General features: G+C 43.1%; 1 protein-coding gene across 2 annotated transcripts in view; it reads left to right on the top strand.

The window, feature by feature from the left end:
• Nucleotides 1–20,067, top strand: part of PRKCH (protein kinase C eta) — a 139,532-nt gene extending 119,465 nt beyond the window's left edge. For both annotated transcript variants that reach the window (XM_069949153.1, XM_069949152.1), the window contains 4 exons: nt 10,694–10,832; nt 11,803–11,991; nt 19,515–19,658; nt 19,809–20,067. In XM_069949153.1, the coding sequence (XP_069805254.1) occupies nt 10,694–10,832; nt 11,803–11,991; nt 19,515–19,658; nt 19,809–19,988 (652 nt within the window). In that variant the 3' untranslated portion in view covers nt 19,989–20,067. The remainder of the gene's footprint in view (nt 1–10,693; nt 10,833–11,802; nt 11,992–19,514; nt 19,659–19,808) is intronic.
• Nucleotides 20,068–20,385: the final 318 nt, after the last annotated feature.

Genomic DNA, 20,385 nt, shown 5'->3' with positions numbered 1-20,385 from the left:
AGCGGGGACTGCTGAAGTTGGATACAGCCCTAGGAAGTCCTGGAAAACATGGGTACAGCCACCGCTAATCAAATGCTACAGCATACGCGAATTTGTTCAGTTTTAACTGTAAAAGTACAATTTACTTATTTGCATTGATTTAGGGTGGGTTCACACTGAGGAATCTGCGCGGAGAAGCCCCCTTCTTTGTGATTTGGTACTGTTATCAGGTATGTATAATGTACTCTCTTAGGGTGGGTTTACACTGAGGAAACCGTGCGGTGAAGTTCCAGCGGATCCTGTTGCTCACGCCTGCGCGCATTTCCACCTGTCCCATAGACTCACATCTATGGTCAGGCGAATTTCGCCATCCGCTGAAAGAATTGACATGTCAATTCTTTCGGCAGCCGGCGGAATCAGTCTCTGCATAGAATGGAGTCTATGGCACAGGCGGAGATGTGAGCGGCCGCGAACTGCAGAATCCGCAGGAACTTCTCTGTGCGGATTTCTCAGTGTGAACCCATCCTAAGGGTATGTGTACACTGAGTAATTTAGATGGAAAGTCTGTCGCGTAATCCATTCATTCTTTGGACGGAGAAAGGAATCCGCCCGTGCATAGAATAGAGTCTATGACACAGGCGGAGACACGCCTACGCGCTGCAGTCCGCGAGCGGGCGCGAGCTGGGAATTCCACAACGAGGTTCCATCTGTGCACATACCCTGAGAGAGTACATTATATATACCTGATAACAGCCCCAGATCACAAAGAAGGGGGCTTGTATATAGTGAGGGAAAAGAGGGGGGGGGATCTAGTTTCAGATTGGCCCTCTCTTGCTCCTCATTCCCTGCTCGCTGCCGGCTCTATAAATAGCGCTGAAAGCAAACGGGTAAATGTGAGGGAGCTGCACGGAGGAACGGCAGCAGATCTTTGCTATCCTAGTCGTTAGTCTTTCAACATGTTAAAAGACAATGATCAGCCGTCATTGTGCATTACACAAAGCAATTATCGTCTGTAATGGGCAATAACTGGCCAAATACGTCCGATAATCGCTTTCGTGTAATTGGGCCTTTAGTTGTGGGTTATAGCAGTCTTCCCCCAAACTGCAATCTTGCTGCTGTTGCAAAACTACAGTTCCCAGCATGTCTGGTCACGGTTCCACAGCTTCAGATGTCACGGTTAGGGAATACTTTATAGTCCTGACAATGTTCTGTATAACTTGTTACTGTACAAGTATTTTTTTGTGTACTTGGATGGGATTGTCATGATTCCTGTGAATATTTGGACTGTGTTTGAACTAGTCTTACTGTAACATTTCCTTTAAGAACGGCACACAGTGTCAGCCGAACAAGTCTTGCCTGAAGCATGCAGACGTCAGAGGCTATCACATTAAATCCTGTGAGCTTAATCAGGATATCATGACAGAGTTCTTAGAAAGACGCACTGCACCTCAGATGCTAGATGACATGAATGGATGCACAACCATAATCGTCTTTATTAGAAGAAAGCTGAGTCGGCACCTCTTGTCTGAGTCTCGAGTCTGCCAATTACCTCTACTTACAGGATAAAAATTCAGGATAGTTAAAGTTGTATAAGATTAGAAAGAGGACCTCCTGCTGTTTTTCCAAAAACTGTGACATCTTTCCTCAAAGGTTGGGGCTGGTATTGCAGCTTTGTTGCATTTAAAGTGTACCTGTAAATTATTATTTTTTTGTTCTGTTTGGGTGGTGCGGCTACCTCATTTTGGTTTGCACTCCACCCATCTACTGTAAGTGCCTTAAATAGAGACAACTTGGATCCTCCATGTCCAGTTTTGTAGGCTTTTTAGTAGCTTAAGAGAGACCATTGTTAGTGTAGGACCATCTCTCTGAGGTTTCACCTTAATGTGGTCAGATGGTACACTCTGTTTGATCAAATGGTTTGCTAAGAACCTTATTTATGTTTTCAAAAAAAAATCTAAAGCACTTCTTTTTATTGTGTACATGACGCAGGGGAGTATATACGGTAAGGCCCAGAATTTGCAGTTTGCTGGGTGTGTTGACTTTTTTATTTTTTTTGTCTATTAGCCCCATCAGCATGCACCTGCATAGTGTGAACAATGGTATTGGTGTGCTGTTTGTTAGGATGTAACATAGACATGTCAAAAATTTTGATCAGTCGGGGTTTGAGCGTTCAGATCGCGACCAACTAGGAAAATGAGCCGGGAGAAGTCCATGCTGAAGAGCATTTCTCTCCCAGTTCTGTCTGTCCAACCTAAAGAGCCCCACAATCTCACTTTATGGGGCCGTCCAGGTCACATATAACAGAGCCAAGACAGAACAGGCTGCACGTGGACTTCTCTCAGCTCATTCTCCTGATTGGTCTAATATTGGGGACCTATAAGACTTATATACTGGATAGACCCCTTAACCCTGCCAAACTAGCTTAGTCTGCGCAGATTACTACAGAGGCCACAACAGAGGGGGCATGCTTGTTGTAAATGAATCTCAGTCCAGTTCACACTGTTAAGAATGTGAGTGCATGTGATCTTGGCTCCCAGAGCCCATACGTAGATGACATTTATCCAGAAATCTCTTTGCATGTTTGGGAAGACTTAATAGCATAGTTAGTAACTGAGATGTTTTCTGCAGACGTGGATTACGTTACACTGGCAATCTGATGGCAGCCTGGCTTTTGCTACTTGAGACTGCTATGTGTTTACCTAAACTTTGCCATGTCATATAAGCGGGTCTGGCACCCATAACTGTCACATCACTGCAGAGAGGGTTAAATCCTAATGTTTAACAGAAGTTTATTGTGCGGTTTGGTGAAAACAGGATGTAGCTACTTATTGCTAAAGATTTCTCCATTCTGTGCATCTGGGAAACTAGGGCAAAAAAACAGTGTGAGCATCTGTAAACATGGTGGCTGTCTGTGTAGTCATGGGCTACAACATGGTGCTCTACAACATTCATCATAGTCCAGTCCTGCTACAGGGTATGTGGGTGATGTGCCCTGAAAAAGTTACTGTGGCAGCCATATTTTTTTTCCTCTAGTCCAGGGGGGGTCAAACTCAAATACACAGTGGGCCAAAATGAAACAGTTTGATAAAGTTGGACTTGATGTCCATTGAATCATACAGGCGGCATTCCTGGCACTGTCAGAGCAGTCAAAGCGGTGTGCGTCTCCTGCCGCTGTGCACTTATGTGAATTATATCATAAATGGCTATGACGTGACAAGTATAGGATAGGATGTACAGGGCGAGTATAGGATAGGAAAGCTTAGAGAAGGAAGTGTCCACGTCACTACTAGATTTACCACCCATGACACACGTACTGCCATCCTAAGGGGATGGCTAGGCAGAGGCCCAATATACTGTCTCCTCTATGGCAGAAAGCTTTCAGCATCATAGGCGGTACCTTCGGCAGTGACATGGACGCCAGTGCCATACAGATTACCATAGGCCCTGGCCTATTAACAGAACGTGCCCCCACATGCCATATCTATAGTTCACCTTAGGCACTGCTTTTTCCTACAAATTCCCACTATAGTGCGCTATAATGTTAATTCCCCCAAAAGTGCCCCCACACACACACACAGTTAATTCCTGCAATAGTGCCCCACAAACACCCCCCCCCCCCTCCCTCAGCCTGAAGGGTGGGCTGAACCTACCTATCCTGGCTCTCCCAGTGCTGCTCCTGTGGCTGCAGGATGTGCTGGGACGCAATTAATTCACTTCTAGGCCACAGGCTCAAAACTGCCTCCTGTCTAGAAGATTATCATATGGGCTGTCCGGGCTGCCGACTGGACCGCTCATATTATAATCCCTTGTGTCATGTGGGCCAGATTAGGGAAACCAATTGATTCTCTTGGTGGGCCAAAAATTTTGGCACTGCGGGTCAGAGTTTGACATGCCTCCTCTAGTTGTTCTAACAATGGCTAAAAGTAAGGTCTGATTATTTAGGCTTGATTATTTCAGCGTAGATAAATTAGCGAAAAAAAATAAAATTCCATTTTGTTAAAGGGGTTATCCAGCGCTACAAAAACATGGCCACTTTTCCCCCTACTGTTGTCTCCAGTTCAGGTGCAGTTAGCAACTAAGCTCCATTTACTTCAATGGAACGGAGTTTAAAAACCCCACCCAAACTGGAGACAACAGTTGGGCGAAAGTGGCCATGTTTTTGTAGTGCTGGATAACCTCTTTAAAAGGGGTCAGGCAGTATGCTGTTTACAAGGTGTCCTGCTCTAGGAAACCTAGGCTATCACTGCAGAAGGTGCTTAGCTTCCCTATAGTGCCCCCACAGGGGAAATAAATTATTACACGTAAGGACAATCCCTATGCATATTTGCTCTTAGGGCATATGGAGGTCAAAGATGGGCCATTAGCTCCTGACCCCAATGTGCACCAAAGAAATCCATTCCGAATCCATGCCTTCAGTTGGAATAGCACTTTAAAAGGAATGCCCTAGTTAAAAGCTCTACCACCAGCTAATATAACCTAATGGGTACCATGTTAGTGACCTTGTAGGAATGCTGCCCAGCTCTGCATGGGGTTTCCTCTTACTGTGAATATACTGTGGTGGGAATAAAAGGATAACAATGGAGTGTTTGTTTCTAGCGGAGGTGTATGGTTCTGTTTGGGGATCTCCATTACAGCATTGAGCTTTGTGTTTCCTTTGCAGTGTCAACACAATTGAGGAGGTTACGATTACTTACTTACTTTTAATGTATTAACATTAGATTGCCTTCACCGCCAGTTGTGCGAGTCTAGTGACATAAGCACTGTGCAAATATAAACTGCACAATAATACACCTATGTCATACATTTTTATCCATAACATTAACCCAGTGACTGGTGAACTGAATAACATTGGTTATCTGGTAACAATAGGTTCTGTCAAGGGACGGGATATATTAGGCAGCAAGCAACCAGCCCATTCTTGAAGTAGATGTTTTGGAAACAGGATAAATGGACACGTCTAAGGGACTTTGACAAGGCCCAGAATGTAATGGCTAGATGACTGGGTTAGAGCATCTCCAGAATGGCAGATCTTGTGCAGTGTTCCCGGTATGTAATTATTAGTACCTACCAAAGTGGTCCAAGGAAGGACAACTACGACTGTATAACTGGAGAGTGGTCATAGGACCCATGCTGACCCCCATGGGTCACATGAGTAGCATCACAACTGAAGCAATTAGATGGGTTTGGTGAATTGTTTTCTTTTACATTATGTGGATAGGCAGGTGCATGTGCATCATTTACCTGGGCAGAGATGGCACTAGGATGGACTATAGGAAGAAGACTATAGAAAGAAGACTGTACACTTGAGAAAGGGGTCTCCTGCACCCGAAACGCTTTGTGTGTCTGCTAGACACTGATTAAACTGTTCTCTATATGAATCTACCTTCTTGCTTGAAGTGACACTTCATACACTACAGGATCTTATGGACATTTATTAGATCCACAGCACCGAAAACCTGTTTTTGTGGCGTTGTAGGATTGTAACTAATGTTTTGGTTTTAGTCCGGCCAGTTACCTCTCCCCGTACCTGCAATGCGCGGCCTGACTGACCTCTGGACCCCCACCAGAAGGCGTTTTCCCCCGCGTGGGGATGCCTGACAGCTCACTCAGTGACTGGAGCTGCGTCCCACTCTAGTCACTGACTGGCTGAGTGGGCTGTCAATCGGCCGGGTCGTGATGTGTGCAGCAAAGGAGATCCCGGAGCCCAGCGGGGGTCCCAGGGCCGGTCAGATGGCGGATCGCGAACAGGTAGAGGGGAGAGGTAAATTAGTGCCATTTTTTGTTTTTCCCTGTGCCCTGCCATTAAAAAAAAACAAAAAAAACCTAGGCCAGACTTCTTTAATGTATACCAATGAAGAGTGAGGGCCCTATTCCACCGGACGATTATCATTCAGATTATCGTTAAATCATCTAACGAATCTAAACGATAATCGGTTGAAATGTAGTTAACGATTAACGACCGAACAAGAAATTGTTGATCGCTTTATAAGACCTGGACCTGTTTAAATCGTTGCTCGTTCGCAAAACGTTCGCAAATCGTTCGCATTGAATAAGACATCGGTCGTTCGCAATAGATACAAACGCAATAGCGAATAAATAGTGAATAAAAAATGATCGCAATTACGATCATAAGTAACGATTATCGTTCCATGGAAATGAGTGAACGTTTTCAGGTCTTTCACAATAGCGGTCGTTTGAGATCGTTAAACGTTAACAATTATGCAAAGGATAATCGTCCGGAGGGCCCTCAGATTTTAATGTGATTCTGTGCTTAGATGGACTATAGGAGGAAGACGAGCCGATGGAGGTAGTATGATGCTTCAGACAATATTCTGCAGGAAATCTTAGGTCCTGTAATGTTACTGTAACATCTACAACCTACCTAAACAATGTTCAGACTGAACAATGGCCTCCTTCAGCAGGATAACGCCCAGCCACACTGCAAAAAGTGTTCAGGAATGGTTGGGGAATCATGATAAAGGGCCCTTATACACGGGCGAAGTAGCACTGGCAGCAAGTTCGGCACTCCCTTGCACAACCTTTTCAAGCCTCAGTCAGTTGTGTGGCCGGGACTCATGAAAAATTGCTGGATCGTTCATGCAACCTATTAACTTGATGATAGTGGCACAGGTCACTACCAATGTTTTTGCTGCTTGCAGAAAAGATGTGGTCAGCCAACAAACTGCATCTCCTGCTAGTTCAGTGTGTGAGCTGCCCTGGTGCTTTGCATTCTTTACACCAGGGAGGAGTCTGACTTGATTTGTATTTCTCTATTTCTGATCCTACAAATTTCAGGATATATTGTTTATTTGCCTCTAAACTGGGATAACACGTTGGCTATGGTTAATGAATTACTGGCATCCAGGTTTTCAGCTGCTTAAGATTTCTGTAAGACTTGATCTGTAAATGTTGGCACGCTATTTTTATCATTGTTACATAACTGAGTAATACTCTTAAAACCCTTCTCTTCTGGCTCCATCTGTGATCATTTGATTTGTTGAGCCCACTGCATATCTTACATTCCTTGCCTCGCTCCATTCACATAGTCCTAACAGACTGCAGGCGCTGGCGTATGGACTCCCATAGCCTAGATAAGGAGAAAATTATAAGAACACAGACCCTCTTGTCCTTGGCGACTATATTTTACTGGCACCACCTGCCGGGCAGTGATGAATCTGATTTGCCTTCTGCTGTTCTAGTCCATAATCCAAGGCAGTCACACTTGTAGGAAGCGCTAATAGTTCCCCTATGTTTAATGTTCCCCAACCTCTGGCTCCCTAGCTATTGAAAAGCTACATCTCCCATCATGCACTGGCAGACTAAGGCTGTCTGACCATTATGGAGGTGTAGTTTAGCAACAGCTAGAAAGCTATGGGTTGGGAAATCTATATGATGGTTCCCAGGCTCCAAGTAGGATCTGTGTCTAATACACAGTAAATATACAGTATATAGGAGAAATAAAGGTGGATGTGTTGTGTTCTAATATCCTTATACGTGCTTATATTGCCAATGTAAGGGATAATGCCTGCCGAGCGGTTATTGTTGGTTATTAATAGAGATGAGCAAACCTTGAGTATGCTAGAGTCTATCCGAACCCAATCGTTCGGCATTTGATTAGCGGTGGCTGCTGAAGTTGGATAAAGCCCTAAGGCTATGTGGAAAACATGGATATAGTCATTGACTGTATAAATGTTTTCCAGACAACCTTAGAGCTTTATCCAACTTCAGCAGCCCCCGCTAATCAAATGCCGAACGCTCTGGTTCGGATGGACTCGAGCATGCTCAAGGTTCGCTCATCTCTAGTTATTAAGATATACTGTGGGATTGTGGAATGGGATCTGTACATACAGATGTAGGTATGTGTTACATCTCTACAGAAGTCTGAATAGAGAACCCATATCAACAAACACAGTTTATCTTCCCCCGCGGGTACAATTTCCATGATCAGCACTTTAAGTGAAAATAGGTGGCAACGTTGTAGGGACTGCATTATTTTTTGCATGCAAATAGGGTTAGTTTACTGCTATTGCTGCTGTTCAGAAGACTTGCCGAACTGTTTGGGTTTGGCAATGTTTTCAGAATCCAAACGCTCGGCATTTGACTCCTGGCGGCTGGAGAAGTTAGGTATTGCCCTAAGGCTGGAAGGAAAACATACAGGAATCTCCCCTGGTAGTTTGGTAGTTACTACTTCCCACACCTTTGTAGTCATCTACTTTGGTAATTATCCCCCCCCCCCTCAAAAACCAAGCATCCCCTTGCAAGTTTTACCCCCCTCCCCCCCCTGATCCTGGACCGCTTCTTGGTTAAAGGTGAATTGTAACCAGGATAACGAGTTTGTTCTGGCATATGAAGGAGTACTGGATAAGTACAAATTACTGGGAATGGGTTGGTGCTGCAGGGCCTGCTCCCTATGTCACAGCGCAGGCTCATACCAAGCTGCCTGGTATAACAACATGGTGACCGTCGGAGGAGACGTGTCCTGACCAGCGACAATAACATCATAGTGTGCACAGGGACTGGGGAGGACACTTAGCCCTGGTGCTGGCTGGTGCGGCTTTACAAGAGTGATTGGCAGAGTGAGGAGCCAATTACTCTTTACCCTGTCAATCAGAGCTTTGCAAGGACCGGATCCCAGACAGCTTAGAGGCCATTTGCAGCACCCGGGAAGCCCGCTCAGCCACTGGGTGCTGCCAGCAATGTCCGCCCATGGGCCCAGGCTGACATCCAGCCACAGATTGGTGGACACTGCTCTAAATGTTTTTCTCTGCATCTTGTATATGCTGGACAAAGACTCTCAAGGCATGATGGGCGTTGTAGTTTTGCAAAAACGTGAGAGCCACAGGTTGCAGAACACTAGTGTAGTGTATAAGGACCTTCAGAAAGCAGTGCTCTGTACTATATTGGATTAGCTCATTCCTCCTGGCAAGAAATAAAGGAAAATATTAAAAGCTGGCAGCCATACCTACAGGTCCTACCATCGTGACCCATTTCCCGTTCACACTCTTACCTGTGGAATGTTTTTCTTCGTTTTCTGTACTGGTATAATGGCATCTGTTTGGCTGTAGACATGGATGTTTTCTCAAGCTAAGCCTCCTCTGCCAGTGCTGACGTCAACTACAGCAACCAAAATGCTGGCGTACATTGTCGGGGGCTTAACACTATAAGAACTGCGTCCCGGAGTTTAATTGTATAGTGAGTGCCAGAAAGTGGCAGGTTGAGCAGTCTAGCAGTAAAAATTGGTATATTGTCATCGCACTTATGTCATTTGATATGTGCAACCAACACTTCTGGTTGCACTATACCAGAAAAAGGAAGTTTATGACCTGGTGCCAACATGACATGTTGGTTTTCCAGTCAAAATGGAGTAATCTACAGGATCCGTACCTGTATATAGTGGAAAATAAAGGTGGATGTGTTCTAATATCCTTATACGTGCTTATATTGATGATGTATGGGACTATGCCTGAGAGGTGTATAATGGTTATTGACATGTGTAAGTTCATACAATATACTGTGGGACTGTGGAATGTGATCTCTACATACAGATATAGGTATTTATTACATCTGTATGAAAGTCTGAATGGAGGAGACCATATCAACAAACACAGCCCCCCCCCCCCCCAGGTACTTTCCATGAGCAGCACTTCTAGTAAAAATGACATATGTACTGATGTATGGGTTAGATAGAGTACACCGAAAAAGTTAAAAAAAGTGTAGTGATTTCATAAACATTCATTAATATGGGTAGAGGAAAAGGAACCTTAGATATAATACTAGTGTTCACGTATCCTTTGGGCCTCCTCTGAACAAAGGCCCAGTACAATGATGGAAATTGTAGCCTTTATTGAACTACATATCCCATGATGACTAGCAGTCATGGGAGAGCTGAGGTACTATGTGACTAAGTGGCACTTTTTTTATTTGCTGGTGTGAAAATACATCACATTGCATGAGGCAGCAATTTCATGAAACACCCGGCTTTACAAAAAATGAAGTAGTGTTGCTAAGGAAAAAATGATGGATGGGAAACTGGTGAGGTGTGAAAGAGATTTTCCTGGAATGCCGCTTAAGGAGGGAAAAAGGATCCTTTGTGCTTGGGCCAAGGTCAGAGCCGCAATGCAACCAAGTGTCTCGAGCCTTTAGCACTGGATTTACGTCTGGGAGATATGCCCAATATACCAGCAACCACAGACCAGAATACCTCAGGCTGACTAGGATGCATTATACACGGAGATGAGCTCTCTACAAGCCTCCTCAGCTGTCCCAAAAAATAAAGGGTGGTTAACCCATTATGACGTACCAGTTTCCCAGATTTTATAACTCTTCTGTAGTTGACACCAAAATTTTCCAAACTTTTATATGTAAACTTTACATAGTTGTACAGATGGATCAGTTCATGACGATAGTTTTAGTTTCGGCATGTAGAGTCACAGGTTGAGGTAATGTGTTTTGATAACGTTGCAGTACACACAATTTTTTGTGTCATTGCTGCCCAGAGTTTTGTAACCACAAAAGATTTATGGACGCACGCATCCCATTTTAGTCACGAAGTGTAGTCTTTATTATAATGGGAACATTTGTGGCTTCTGGATTGAATACAAAAAAACTTTTAACATTTTTGTGTCTTTACTTGGCTTCTTCCAGAACACTTCAATGAACTTTAGTAGACCGTGGTTTATAATTACTTTACTTTAATTGCTGTAATTTATTACAGGGATCTGAAGTTGGACAACGTTCTGCTCGATCACGAAGGCCATTGCAAGTTGGCGGATTTTGGGATGTGCAAAGAGGGGATTCGTGAAGGATGCACAACGTCAACGTTCTGTGGAACTCCTGACTACATTGCACCAGAGGTATGAAAAATCTGTAGTAGACTAAGGGTGTCCATACATGCAAGACCAGGGATGGGGAACCTCTGGCCCTTTTAGCTGTAGCAAAACTACTATTCCCATCACACCTAGACCACCATAGCTTTGGCTTTGACAGTCCAGGCATGATGGTAAATTTTTGCAGCAGATTGAAGGACAGAGGTTCTCCATCTCTGCATTAGACTATAGTGTTTAGAGTGTCCCAACTGGCAGATAGGACATTTAGTAGAGATGAGCCCAACTCGTGCTTGCCTGAGTACAGTCGTTCGGCATATAAATACTGGTGGCTGCAGAAGGTCAATGCAGCCTTAGGGAGTCCGGAAAAACCTCTCTAGTGCTCATCTCTAGCATTTAGGATTTCGTAAGAATTTGGCAATGGTTTATTGCCCTCTACTCAGCCAACCCACATATATATTAGGCCATGCTTGCCTTGTAAGGAGGAATAGCTTTTGGCTGAAGGAACTATCGTCCTTGAATGTAATACAATCTAAAATGGACCCTTTCAAACAGTGATGTACTTGAGGCATCATGGGTTCACCAGTGGAAGTAATTTCGAAGGTCTTCCCTACAGCTATAGGACAGCTCCCCTAAAGTAATTTTCCCATAATTCACACTTCTCACATAACAAAATAGATAAGGAGTGTCCGATTAATGAAGGTCCAACATCTAGGTCCATGGAGTTGAATGGAACAGCAATGCGCATGTCAGACCATATTCTATTCAACCAGGATGACACAGGATCGATCCCCTTTATGTCATCACTGGGTGTCAAACCATGTGGTCAAACCATGTCCAGTATAGTCATTTCTGTCTTATATATATGCAGAAACCTCAGCCGTTGCTTCCTTTAGGCTTTTTCAGACTTTTGACTTTGAAGCACTATGAGAAGTAATATAATAGTGTGTTTGTCTATAGCCAACTATAGCTATACCTTTTCATTCTGTTTTATTCAAAGATATTACAAGAGATGCAGTACGGGCCCTTGGTGGACTGGTGGGCAATGGGAGTCCTCCTGTATGAGATGCTGTGTGGTCATGCCCCCTTTGAGGCAGAGAACGAAGATGATCTCTTTGAAGCTATTTTGAATGATGAAGTCATCTATCCAGCGTGGCTCTCCCAAGATGCTGTGGGGATTCTGCAGGCTGTAAGTCTCTTACTAATGTCCTCTATTACTCATATGTTCTTGAGATGTTGGTATGCCAAGTATGTGCTCTTTCTCCATCATATACCAATTTGGGTTTTCTATGCATTCAGCAAAATTCTTTCCCTATTTAAGGCCTGAAGGACATTAATGGTGAGACACAAGACGTTATGTTACCTTCAGACTCCCTGTACTCTTAAGCGGGAAAGTGTTCTGTGTATTGCTCGCCTCTTTGCCTGCAGAGAGAAGTAAGAAAGCACTGCCTGAGTGTTAGCCTTATCACCACAGCAATCGCACTTACAGGAGAATGAAGTTGAGAGCCCGATGATAGATCTGCCTTATGGAATATTCACTGTACCTAGAGCAACTCTGTATCCACAATCTGCCCCCCCCCCCCCCCAAACCACTCATACCGTCAGATAGCTGTTTTTAATCCAAGTTCTGTCCTGGGGTCCGTTCTGCAGATGATGAAGTTATTGTCCTAAAAAACAACTTTTCAACTTGCAGAGCTTTGATAAACTGGCGTGGCCTAGAGTGTCTGTAACCTAGGCCTGCCCTGCCTCTCTGTTCCTCCTCCCCGCCCTTTTCATCATTAGGAATGCCCCTGGGGAGGATTTCTCCTATTCATCACCTGTCTGAACACTGCATATGTGCTGGATTGTTAAGGCCCATGTGCAGTGTTCAGACAAGTGATGAATAGGAGAAATTCTGCTCGGGGCATTCCTAATGATTAGGAGGGTGGAAAGGAGGGACGGAGGGGAGTTGCAGACCTAGGGCACAGATAGTCTAAGCCACGCCAATTTGACTCAGGGCTGCAAGTTAAAAGTTGTTTTTTAGGACAATAGCTTCATTATCTGCCAAACGGACCCCAGGAAAGGTTTAAAAGCAGCTATCTGACAACCGTTTTTGGGGGGCAGATTGTGGGTACAGAGTCGCTCTAATTTGTAGCTGATTTAACCAATATAAATAAATAGCTACAATCAGCACCATAAAATCCACAGCAGATTAATTAAATAGCCCTAAAGAAAATCCACATAAAGGTGATACTCTGAAAAGGCAGAATATTGTTTCTTTTGTGACTTATTGTTGGAGTTCATGGGTTCAGACAAATTTTTTGTAACCTATCTAATAAATTACTGAAAATATATGACCTAAAAGGAAGGGCTATTGTTCCTCTGTTATACCTCCCATAAACATATGAGCAAATTGACAACTGGGTGTGGATCTAATCAACTTGTCAATAGGGTGTGTCATTGTGTAATCTGACATGGTAAGTATTGATTGGACAATGTCCTGGATCACACCCCATTAATAAGGGGACAGATACTTCCCAGCTGTCACTTTATTCATACAGGCATAGAAAAAGATGCTTACGAAATGTTTTTGCATGCGAAAGGCAAGTTTTACTAAAGAAAGATATTAACTTTCAATTGATCGCTATTGATGGTGTGAGTTTTTTTGGCCGAAATCTATCATCCTTATCCTTCCATACAGTTAAAATCCAAAGTGCTCGATCCTTCTTTTCCCAACACCATCTGTCATACTAAATAGTCAGCTGACTAGTCCTGGCAAAACCTTTCACTAATCTGTATGAGCATTTTAAAATGTCTTTAATGTCTTAATTGCGTATGGCTGTATCCATGTTTTCCAAGACTCCGTAGGGAAGGGTATAGCACCCAGTTTCGGACCTATGACGACTAATTGTCAATTAAACAATGCTTATTTACAGGTTGTCTGCTTTGATATACGAGCGTTATAGTCTTTATAAATGACAACAATAATCCTAGAATGACGCACAATCGTAGGTAGTTTGATGCATATTTAGAGCAAATCCAGCCTCCAATTATTGTATTACCACTATAGAGTCTAGTCATGTCTGCCATATACAGAGGCATATGTAATGTTATAAAGCATAGAATGATAATCTTCTGCTGCAGGAGTGGCAATTGTGTAGTGTAAATAGGGTTAAGTATAAAAATATAGCATGGTGGGGGGTGCATTTCCGGCCTCCTGAGAACTAGATATTTAGGTGATAGGAAGAAATTAGAAGATAGGAAGTAGTAGAAATTTTTGTGTCTGGGGATTTCTTGCCATTCATAGCTACATCTTTTTTTACACTAGATGCGGAAATTCAATGTGTCTTCTCACCACTCCCTCTGTTCTAAGTGTGTAAATTCTGTTGAGTTGCTCAGTCTCCGTTACTTCCTGTAGAAGGTGTGACGTTTCTTTCTAAGGAGGCTTTGCATTATATTTGTAGGCTAGTTTATACCTAGATATAGTATCCATAGTGCTCAGGTCCGGCCTATTATTGTTCTCAGCCTAAGCACGTCCAGAGAATTCTCTCCTCATTTCTCCCCCCAATCTTGTGAATTTATTAACTAAAGGCGTAAATATCCAATTTATTTAACTTCTGGAACTGTCTATAAATGTGTTGCTTACTTTCCCCACCTGCTAAAGCTGTAACAGAACCAGTATTCAGCGCTCCGGGGTGGAATTTCTCCTGCTGGAGCTGTGCCAATGCAAACTTGACAGGCATCAGGTAGTCATGAATGAGATGAACTAACAGGGCAGACAGAGTAATAAAAAATTATTTCTTTTGGTCCTGAATAATCGGCAAAGCTTTATGCATAAAGAATACTTGATTATGAAGTTATAAAGGCGTCTTCAATCTTGGTTTGTTTCAAGGAAAAAGAAAGGCGTAGTTTGGCTTACATAAAGGAGTGAGGATGAAAATGGTGCCGCATGTTGCCACCCTGGATGTAGTTAGGGTGGCAACACCATAACCCTTGGGCCTATCCCCCTTCCGCTGTCATTCGGTAGTCAGGACTCCAACTTTATACAGTCCTGGTTCTTGCTGTCCAATAGCAAAAGAGATGGGACTAGCCAGTACTGGTGCTCCCCTCTCCTTATAGCAACCTCACAAGCTGCCATGATAGTACGTACACTCTTGGGCATGAAGAATTGTAAGGTCACCCCTTTACTGTATTTGTGGGCATATAATGCAGCCACTGAGTACACGTGACATTTTCTAGCCCTGGGGTGTAAATAATATAGAGGTAGCCGATGTAATTGATATTGGACCTTGGAGAGAGATTCCAAATCAATTACGTTAGGGTGGCAAGGTCCTGCACAGGGTGGCCCTCTCCAGAGGAACCAGAAAGGAGAGGGATTTCCCCAAGGACAATGTAAAGATGTTCTTTCCGTTTTATGGGATTCTTTACGGGATAGATGCACAGATGGGGGGGTGATGCTTAACAGTAGACTGGCCCAGTTCCAATTCACTGCTTTTAAAGTTTTCTACTTGAAAAGAGTGCCCCTTAAACAGTGACTTCCAGAGAGCCCCCTTTAAGAAAAACTTTAACCCTTTAACGACCCTTTATTTTCGTCATGGGTCCTTTAGGGTACGTTCACGCATACAGGATCTGCAGAAGATTTGATGCTGCTGATTTAAAGCTGCAGATTTGCTTTTGAATCTGCAAGTTCAAATCTGCGCCATCAAATCAGCTGCCGATCTGCTGCAGATCCTGTACCCTTAAAGGGTAAGTGAATGCACCCTTGAAGGGTAAAATTGGTACCAGCCTTTTAAGAGTGAATTCATTTTAAGAATGAATGCAGCGTTGGTCCTTTAAGAACTATTTTGATAGCGGCCCCTTAACAGTGACATCCACAGCGACCTTGTAATTGTAAAGAAAATTGCTTGGTTACCATGACAATATCTTGTGGAGATCTCTATTTATGTAATTGAGGCAAACTAATAAGGACTTGCCTTCTTCTATTGGCCAATAGGGGACATGTGACTGCATGGTTGTTGTCGGGCACTGAGTCAAGGACCTGCGACTTTCTATTGGCTGCTACATTTTAGCTATTTGCATTTGTGCTCAAGGACTCTATTTAAAAAAAAATTCTTTAAAATAGATTTAAAGCGCTACCGTCATTTACAAAGAAAACCTTTTGATGTATAGTGCAGACATGTAAAAGGATTTGAATAGTTTGCCACTTACTTGAGTGGATTGAGTGCCAAGCCCAGGAATAAAGTGCTCTGCTGCATGTGTCCCTTAGCTATATCTAGAGATTTGATGGGGATTTTGGTGGGCACTGACTCCCTGATCAATCAAAATTTATGCCATGTTGAAAGTAGTTTTTTTTCTCTAATAAGTGACAGTAGTTAATACATTATTTTCTAATCCTTTGCAGTTGAGACTAGAGATGGGTGCAACTTGAGCATGCTCTAGTTCCATTGTTCGGGATTTTAATACCGGTGCCTGAGAAGTTGGATGCAGCCCTTGGGAATCTGGGAAAACATGACTGCATCAAACTGCTTCAGCCACCGTTATTCGAATGCCGAACAATCGGACTTGACTTACACTCTTCTCTAGTTGAGACATTAGTGTAGTTTCGTGGTTTTGCCTGCAGTTGTTGAAGACCACTCAATCTGCTGTATTACTATCTGAAACAGAAGGGGGATATGTGTAGGGATTGACAGAGGCAGTTTAGGGTGTATAGGGTGAGTTACCCTTATTGATTGTTCTCTCAGTTGGAATCGGCATAGTCACAGACTACGGTATGGTACATGGATCCTTTTAAGTAGGACCTAAAACCTGACAAAAAACAATTCCGCCAGGGAGATTCCTGATTGCCACTATTTTGGGTTTTCCTTATTCAAGTCAAGAGCTTGTCTGTAAAGAAAATTTGCAGTATGTGTGACACTTGACATTATCTATTGCCGTCTGAACCGTACAATGTGTCAGCTAGACCTCTCTTCTTCATCAATGATTGAGAAAAAAACTTGGAATGTTTTTTAACATAAAAACACAACATTGTTGCCCAGAGTTGATGGCAGCTTCCATATTAAAGTGACAAGTTTGTTAAGATGTTATTGATGGAGGCGATCTCCTGACGGCTGATGTCCTTCCCGGAAGGTCATCTACAGTAAGACATGCAGCTGCTGAAAATATCAACGTGCCTGGCACAGCAGTCATTACAGTAAGAGCCTTGATCGCTGCCTGGAGAGGCTGACACTGACAAAAAGGACTGAAAACTGAGCTGAAAATGATGGCTGGGAGGAGAGCATTGTTCATAATTATTTAACCGCTTTAGTCATGAATAGATTGTTGCAAATAGTCAGTCATAGAAAATTTTTATAGAACGAAGAGAAAAATATTTTCTGTCATGTTTGTGTCAGCATCTTTCTCCTCTTCCTTCTACATGTTGGCTGTCATGCATTGTACCCTGCTTGTCACATGAATTGAAGCTTATATGGGTAACAAAATAATATTCTAAACAATCCCTTTTCCCAATACCACCCTATGTCTAATATACATGTATACCTATCTTGCACCCTTTCCCTGTTTTTTTTTTTATCTCATACTTACCCGCTCTGAGTTTCTAAAATCATCTTCTCTGTGTCCTCTCTGACAATGCACTGCTCCCTCTTCCCCCTCCCTATGTAGACACAGGACATGTGATCTTCTCTCTGGGGGCTGGGTTAGCTTTCTAATGACTTGGTAACCTGGCCCCCAGGAGACATCATCTTCATGCACCTGTGCTGCTTCCATAGATTTACATGTGTCCCTGAGCCTAGGTTTTTGTAATATGAAAAGTTATAGTTCTGTCTCTGCTTGCCGTCAGTGCATACAGGCATATGTACCTGTCTTTGTGTCACAGCTCTGCATATTGTAAGTGCTATGGATTTTCTTAGAGTCTGGATGGAACTAGAATGTTTTCATTCAGTCAGCAAGCTGAGATCTAAACCTACACTACACCCCTCTGTAAAAAGATTCCCGCTATGCAGGGCATAGCTACACCATGCGCGCCTCAGCTCTGCTACATCATTGGCAAGTACATACTGGGGTGATGTGATGCAAAATCAGTGATAAAAACAATCCTGGGTTTACTGTGCAATCGTAATGACAGCAGTGGTCAGTAATGAAAGCTAAGGGAGCGTGAACGCAAATGGGACTAATCAAGGAGATAGGAAATGTAGTTTCCTATCTTGAATGTAGATCGGCTTTTAGAAAAACATGTAACTCAGGAATGGCAGCAGCTAGAAAGATGGGAGACCAGCTAGGTTTAGGTGGATAAGCCCTTTAAACTGTCAAACTTGTAAGACATTTAGGAAATTGCACAAAAGTCTTTTCCAAGTCTACAGTAAATTTACAAAAAAGCTATGATATAATAGTTTGAACAGTTCTAGAGAGGTTTCCACAGTATCCTGAAGACTCTTTAACAGAAACAGGTGCTTATACTTGGATATTCCAGCAGCAGGCTCTGGATATCCCTGCCAGGGCTGTAGCTGTCATGAGGCGAGATTAGTATCTTGCCTCAGGCAGCAGATTGCAGAGTCCATGAGGGGCAGCATATTCCATGGAGTAGCCAGAAATCATACTATCTGGCATCTTCTTCACCTCCACCACCATTTTTCACATTTTCTGTTTTCTGTTGACCCCATGACCTGCAAATGACAGCTAGATACAGATGTGGAGTGCAAAGTGGTCAAGGCTGGGCATGCAGCAATTATTTGGTGACACTACCACTGTTATATAGAGGTATCACAGGCCATCACTGAATTTCACCCCTGGCAGTACTGGACTTCTCATCTTGCCTACAGAGATGGCTGTCAATCAGTGAATACAATGACCACCCACTGGACTCCTAAGCCCAGCATGAGAAATAATTATACTGAATACAATACTGAAAATAAAAGTTATATTGAATCTTTTCCTACTAAATTATATCTATTAATTTGCTTGGTCTCTCCTGCTCTATAACATAATGCATAACGATGAGAAATCAATTTCAATGTAACTGGGTCCCTTTTAAATGGTCTGCAAAATGCAGTGCCATTTATTCCAGTGTCTGTTGTACCAGATGTGTAACAGTGTCTGTTGCCTGAGGAAGGCGCTCATGTAACATAGCGCTAATAAATGATTAAAATTTTTCGGTTCACACTTAGGGTAGATTCACACGTACCGTATCACAGCGCATTTTTGCAGATTCGTAGCAGATTTGACAGTGCGGATTTAATGCTGTGTTCATTTATTTAGTTAAATCTGGTGCGAATCCGCAGTAGAAAATGCGCTGTGATACGGTACATATAAAGCTACCCTAAGGGTATGTTTACACTGAGTAAATCTGGCGGAATTCCGCGGCTCTCTACTCAAAGAGGTGTCATGTCACTTATTTGAGCAGAGAGCGGCGGCAGCGGAGGAGCGCTCTAGCTCCCCCATAGACAGGCTATGGGACACTAAGACAGGTGGGAATTTTTAGGGTGAACATACCCTAAAATCCAGTCTTGTTGCTGCAGTTGTGGCAGGCCTTCATATGGTCACCAACACGATGTGTAACTGCCCAGAGTGACACCCCAATACCTGCGCTAAGTCCAAACAGACGGGCCTTGGTCCCAGATGATTCTGGTTGGAATAATCTATCCATGTTGTACCAGATGTAGCACATAAAGAGTTTTTGTTTAATTTTACTCTTCCTGTGCTTATGTATTTCATTTTTTTTTTTTTTTTTTTTTTTTACAGTTCATGAAGAAGAAGCCCAGTAAAAGGTTGGGGAGCCTAGCGCTGGGTGGAGAGAAAGCCATCCTGTGGCATCCATTCTTTAAAAATATTAATTGGGATCATCTGAACAAGAAAGAGATTGAACCTCCATTTAGACCGAGGATTGTAAGTATTTAACAGTTTGCTTAGTTATGTATTATTATTATTATCATTTATTTGATTTAATACTTTGTCAGCTTTGGAATCTGTATACAGTATATATGATTTCCCCCAGTTTATATGTACCTACTTACATGTTTTGTCTCTACTTCACAGAAATCCAAAGAGGATGTGAGCAACTTTGACCCCGAGTTCATCAAAGAGGAAGCAGTATTAACCCCCATTGACGAAAGGTTGCTCCCAATGATTAACCAGGACGAGTTCAGAAACTTCTCATACACGGCTCCCGAATCCCAGTGCACGTCACAGTATGGAAATGCCCAGATGCTGCAATGAAACTAAATAGGAAGGAGTCGCCTCCAAACCGAACCAAGAAAACCTGGCTTATGTGCCTTTGTTGGCTTAGTGCAGCTTGAGAAGATGAATAATTTATCATGCTGGTACTGTATCTCCATGCCCTGAATTTAAAGCATCTCCCGGTGTTTGAAAGCAGAAGGCTCCAGCGTTGGACACATTAATGATGGAGGAAGAGGGAATTTCTCCAGAGCATTAAACTTCACATTCTTGCTAAATCTTAATTCATCTAAAGCCATGCTTGCAAGCCACTTAAAGAAGATTTACGCTGCAGGCTATAACTCCGGTCTCTGCTCCAGAGCTGTGTATGTGAATGCTTAAATGCTTTGAAGGCAACACGGTGCATCCTTGCGTGTGACGATTGGCTCAGGTGGAGCAG

This window comes from Dendropsophus ebraccatus, chromosome 13 (genome assembly GCF_027789765.1).
Source record: "Dendropsophus ebraccatus isolate aDenEbr1 chromosome 13, aDenEbr1.pat, whole genome shotgun sequence".
NCBI lineage: Eukaryota > Metazoa > Chordata > Amphibia > Anura > Hylidae > Dendropsophus > Dendropsophus ebraccatus.
This window is presented reverse-complemented; position numbering and strand designations above follow the sequence as displayed.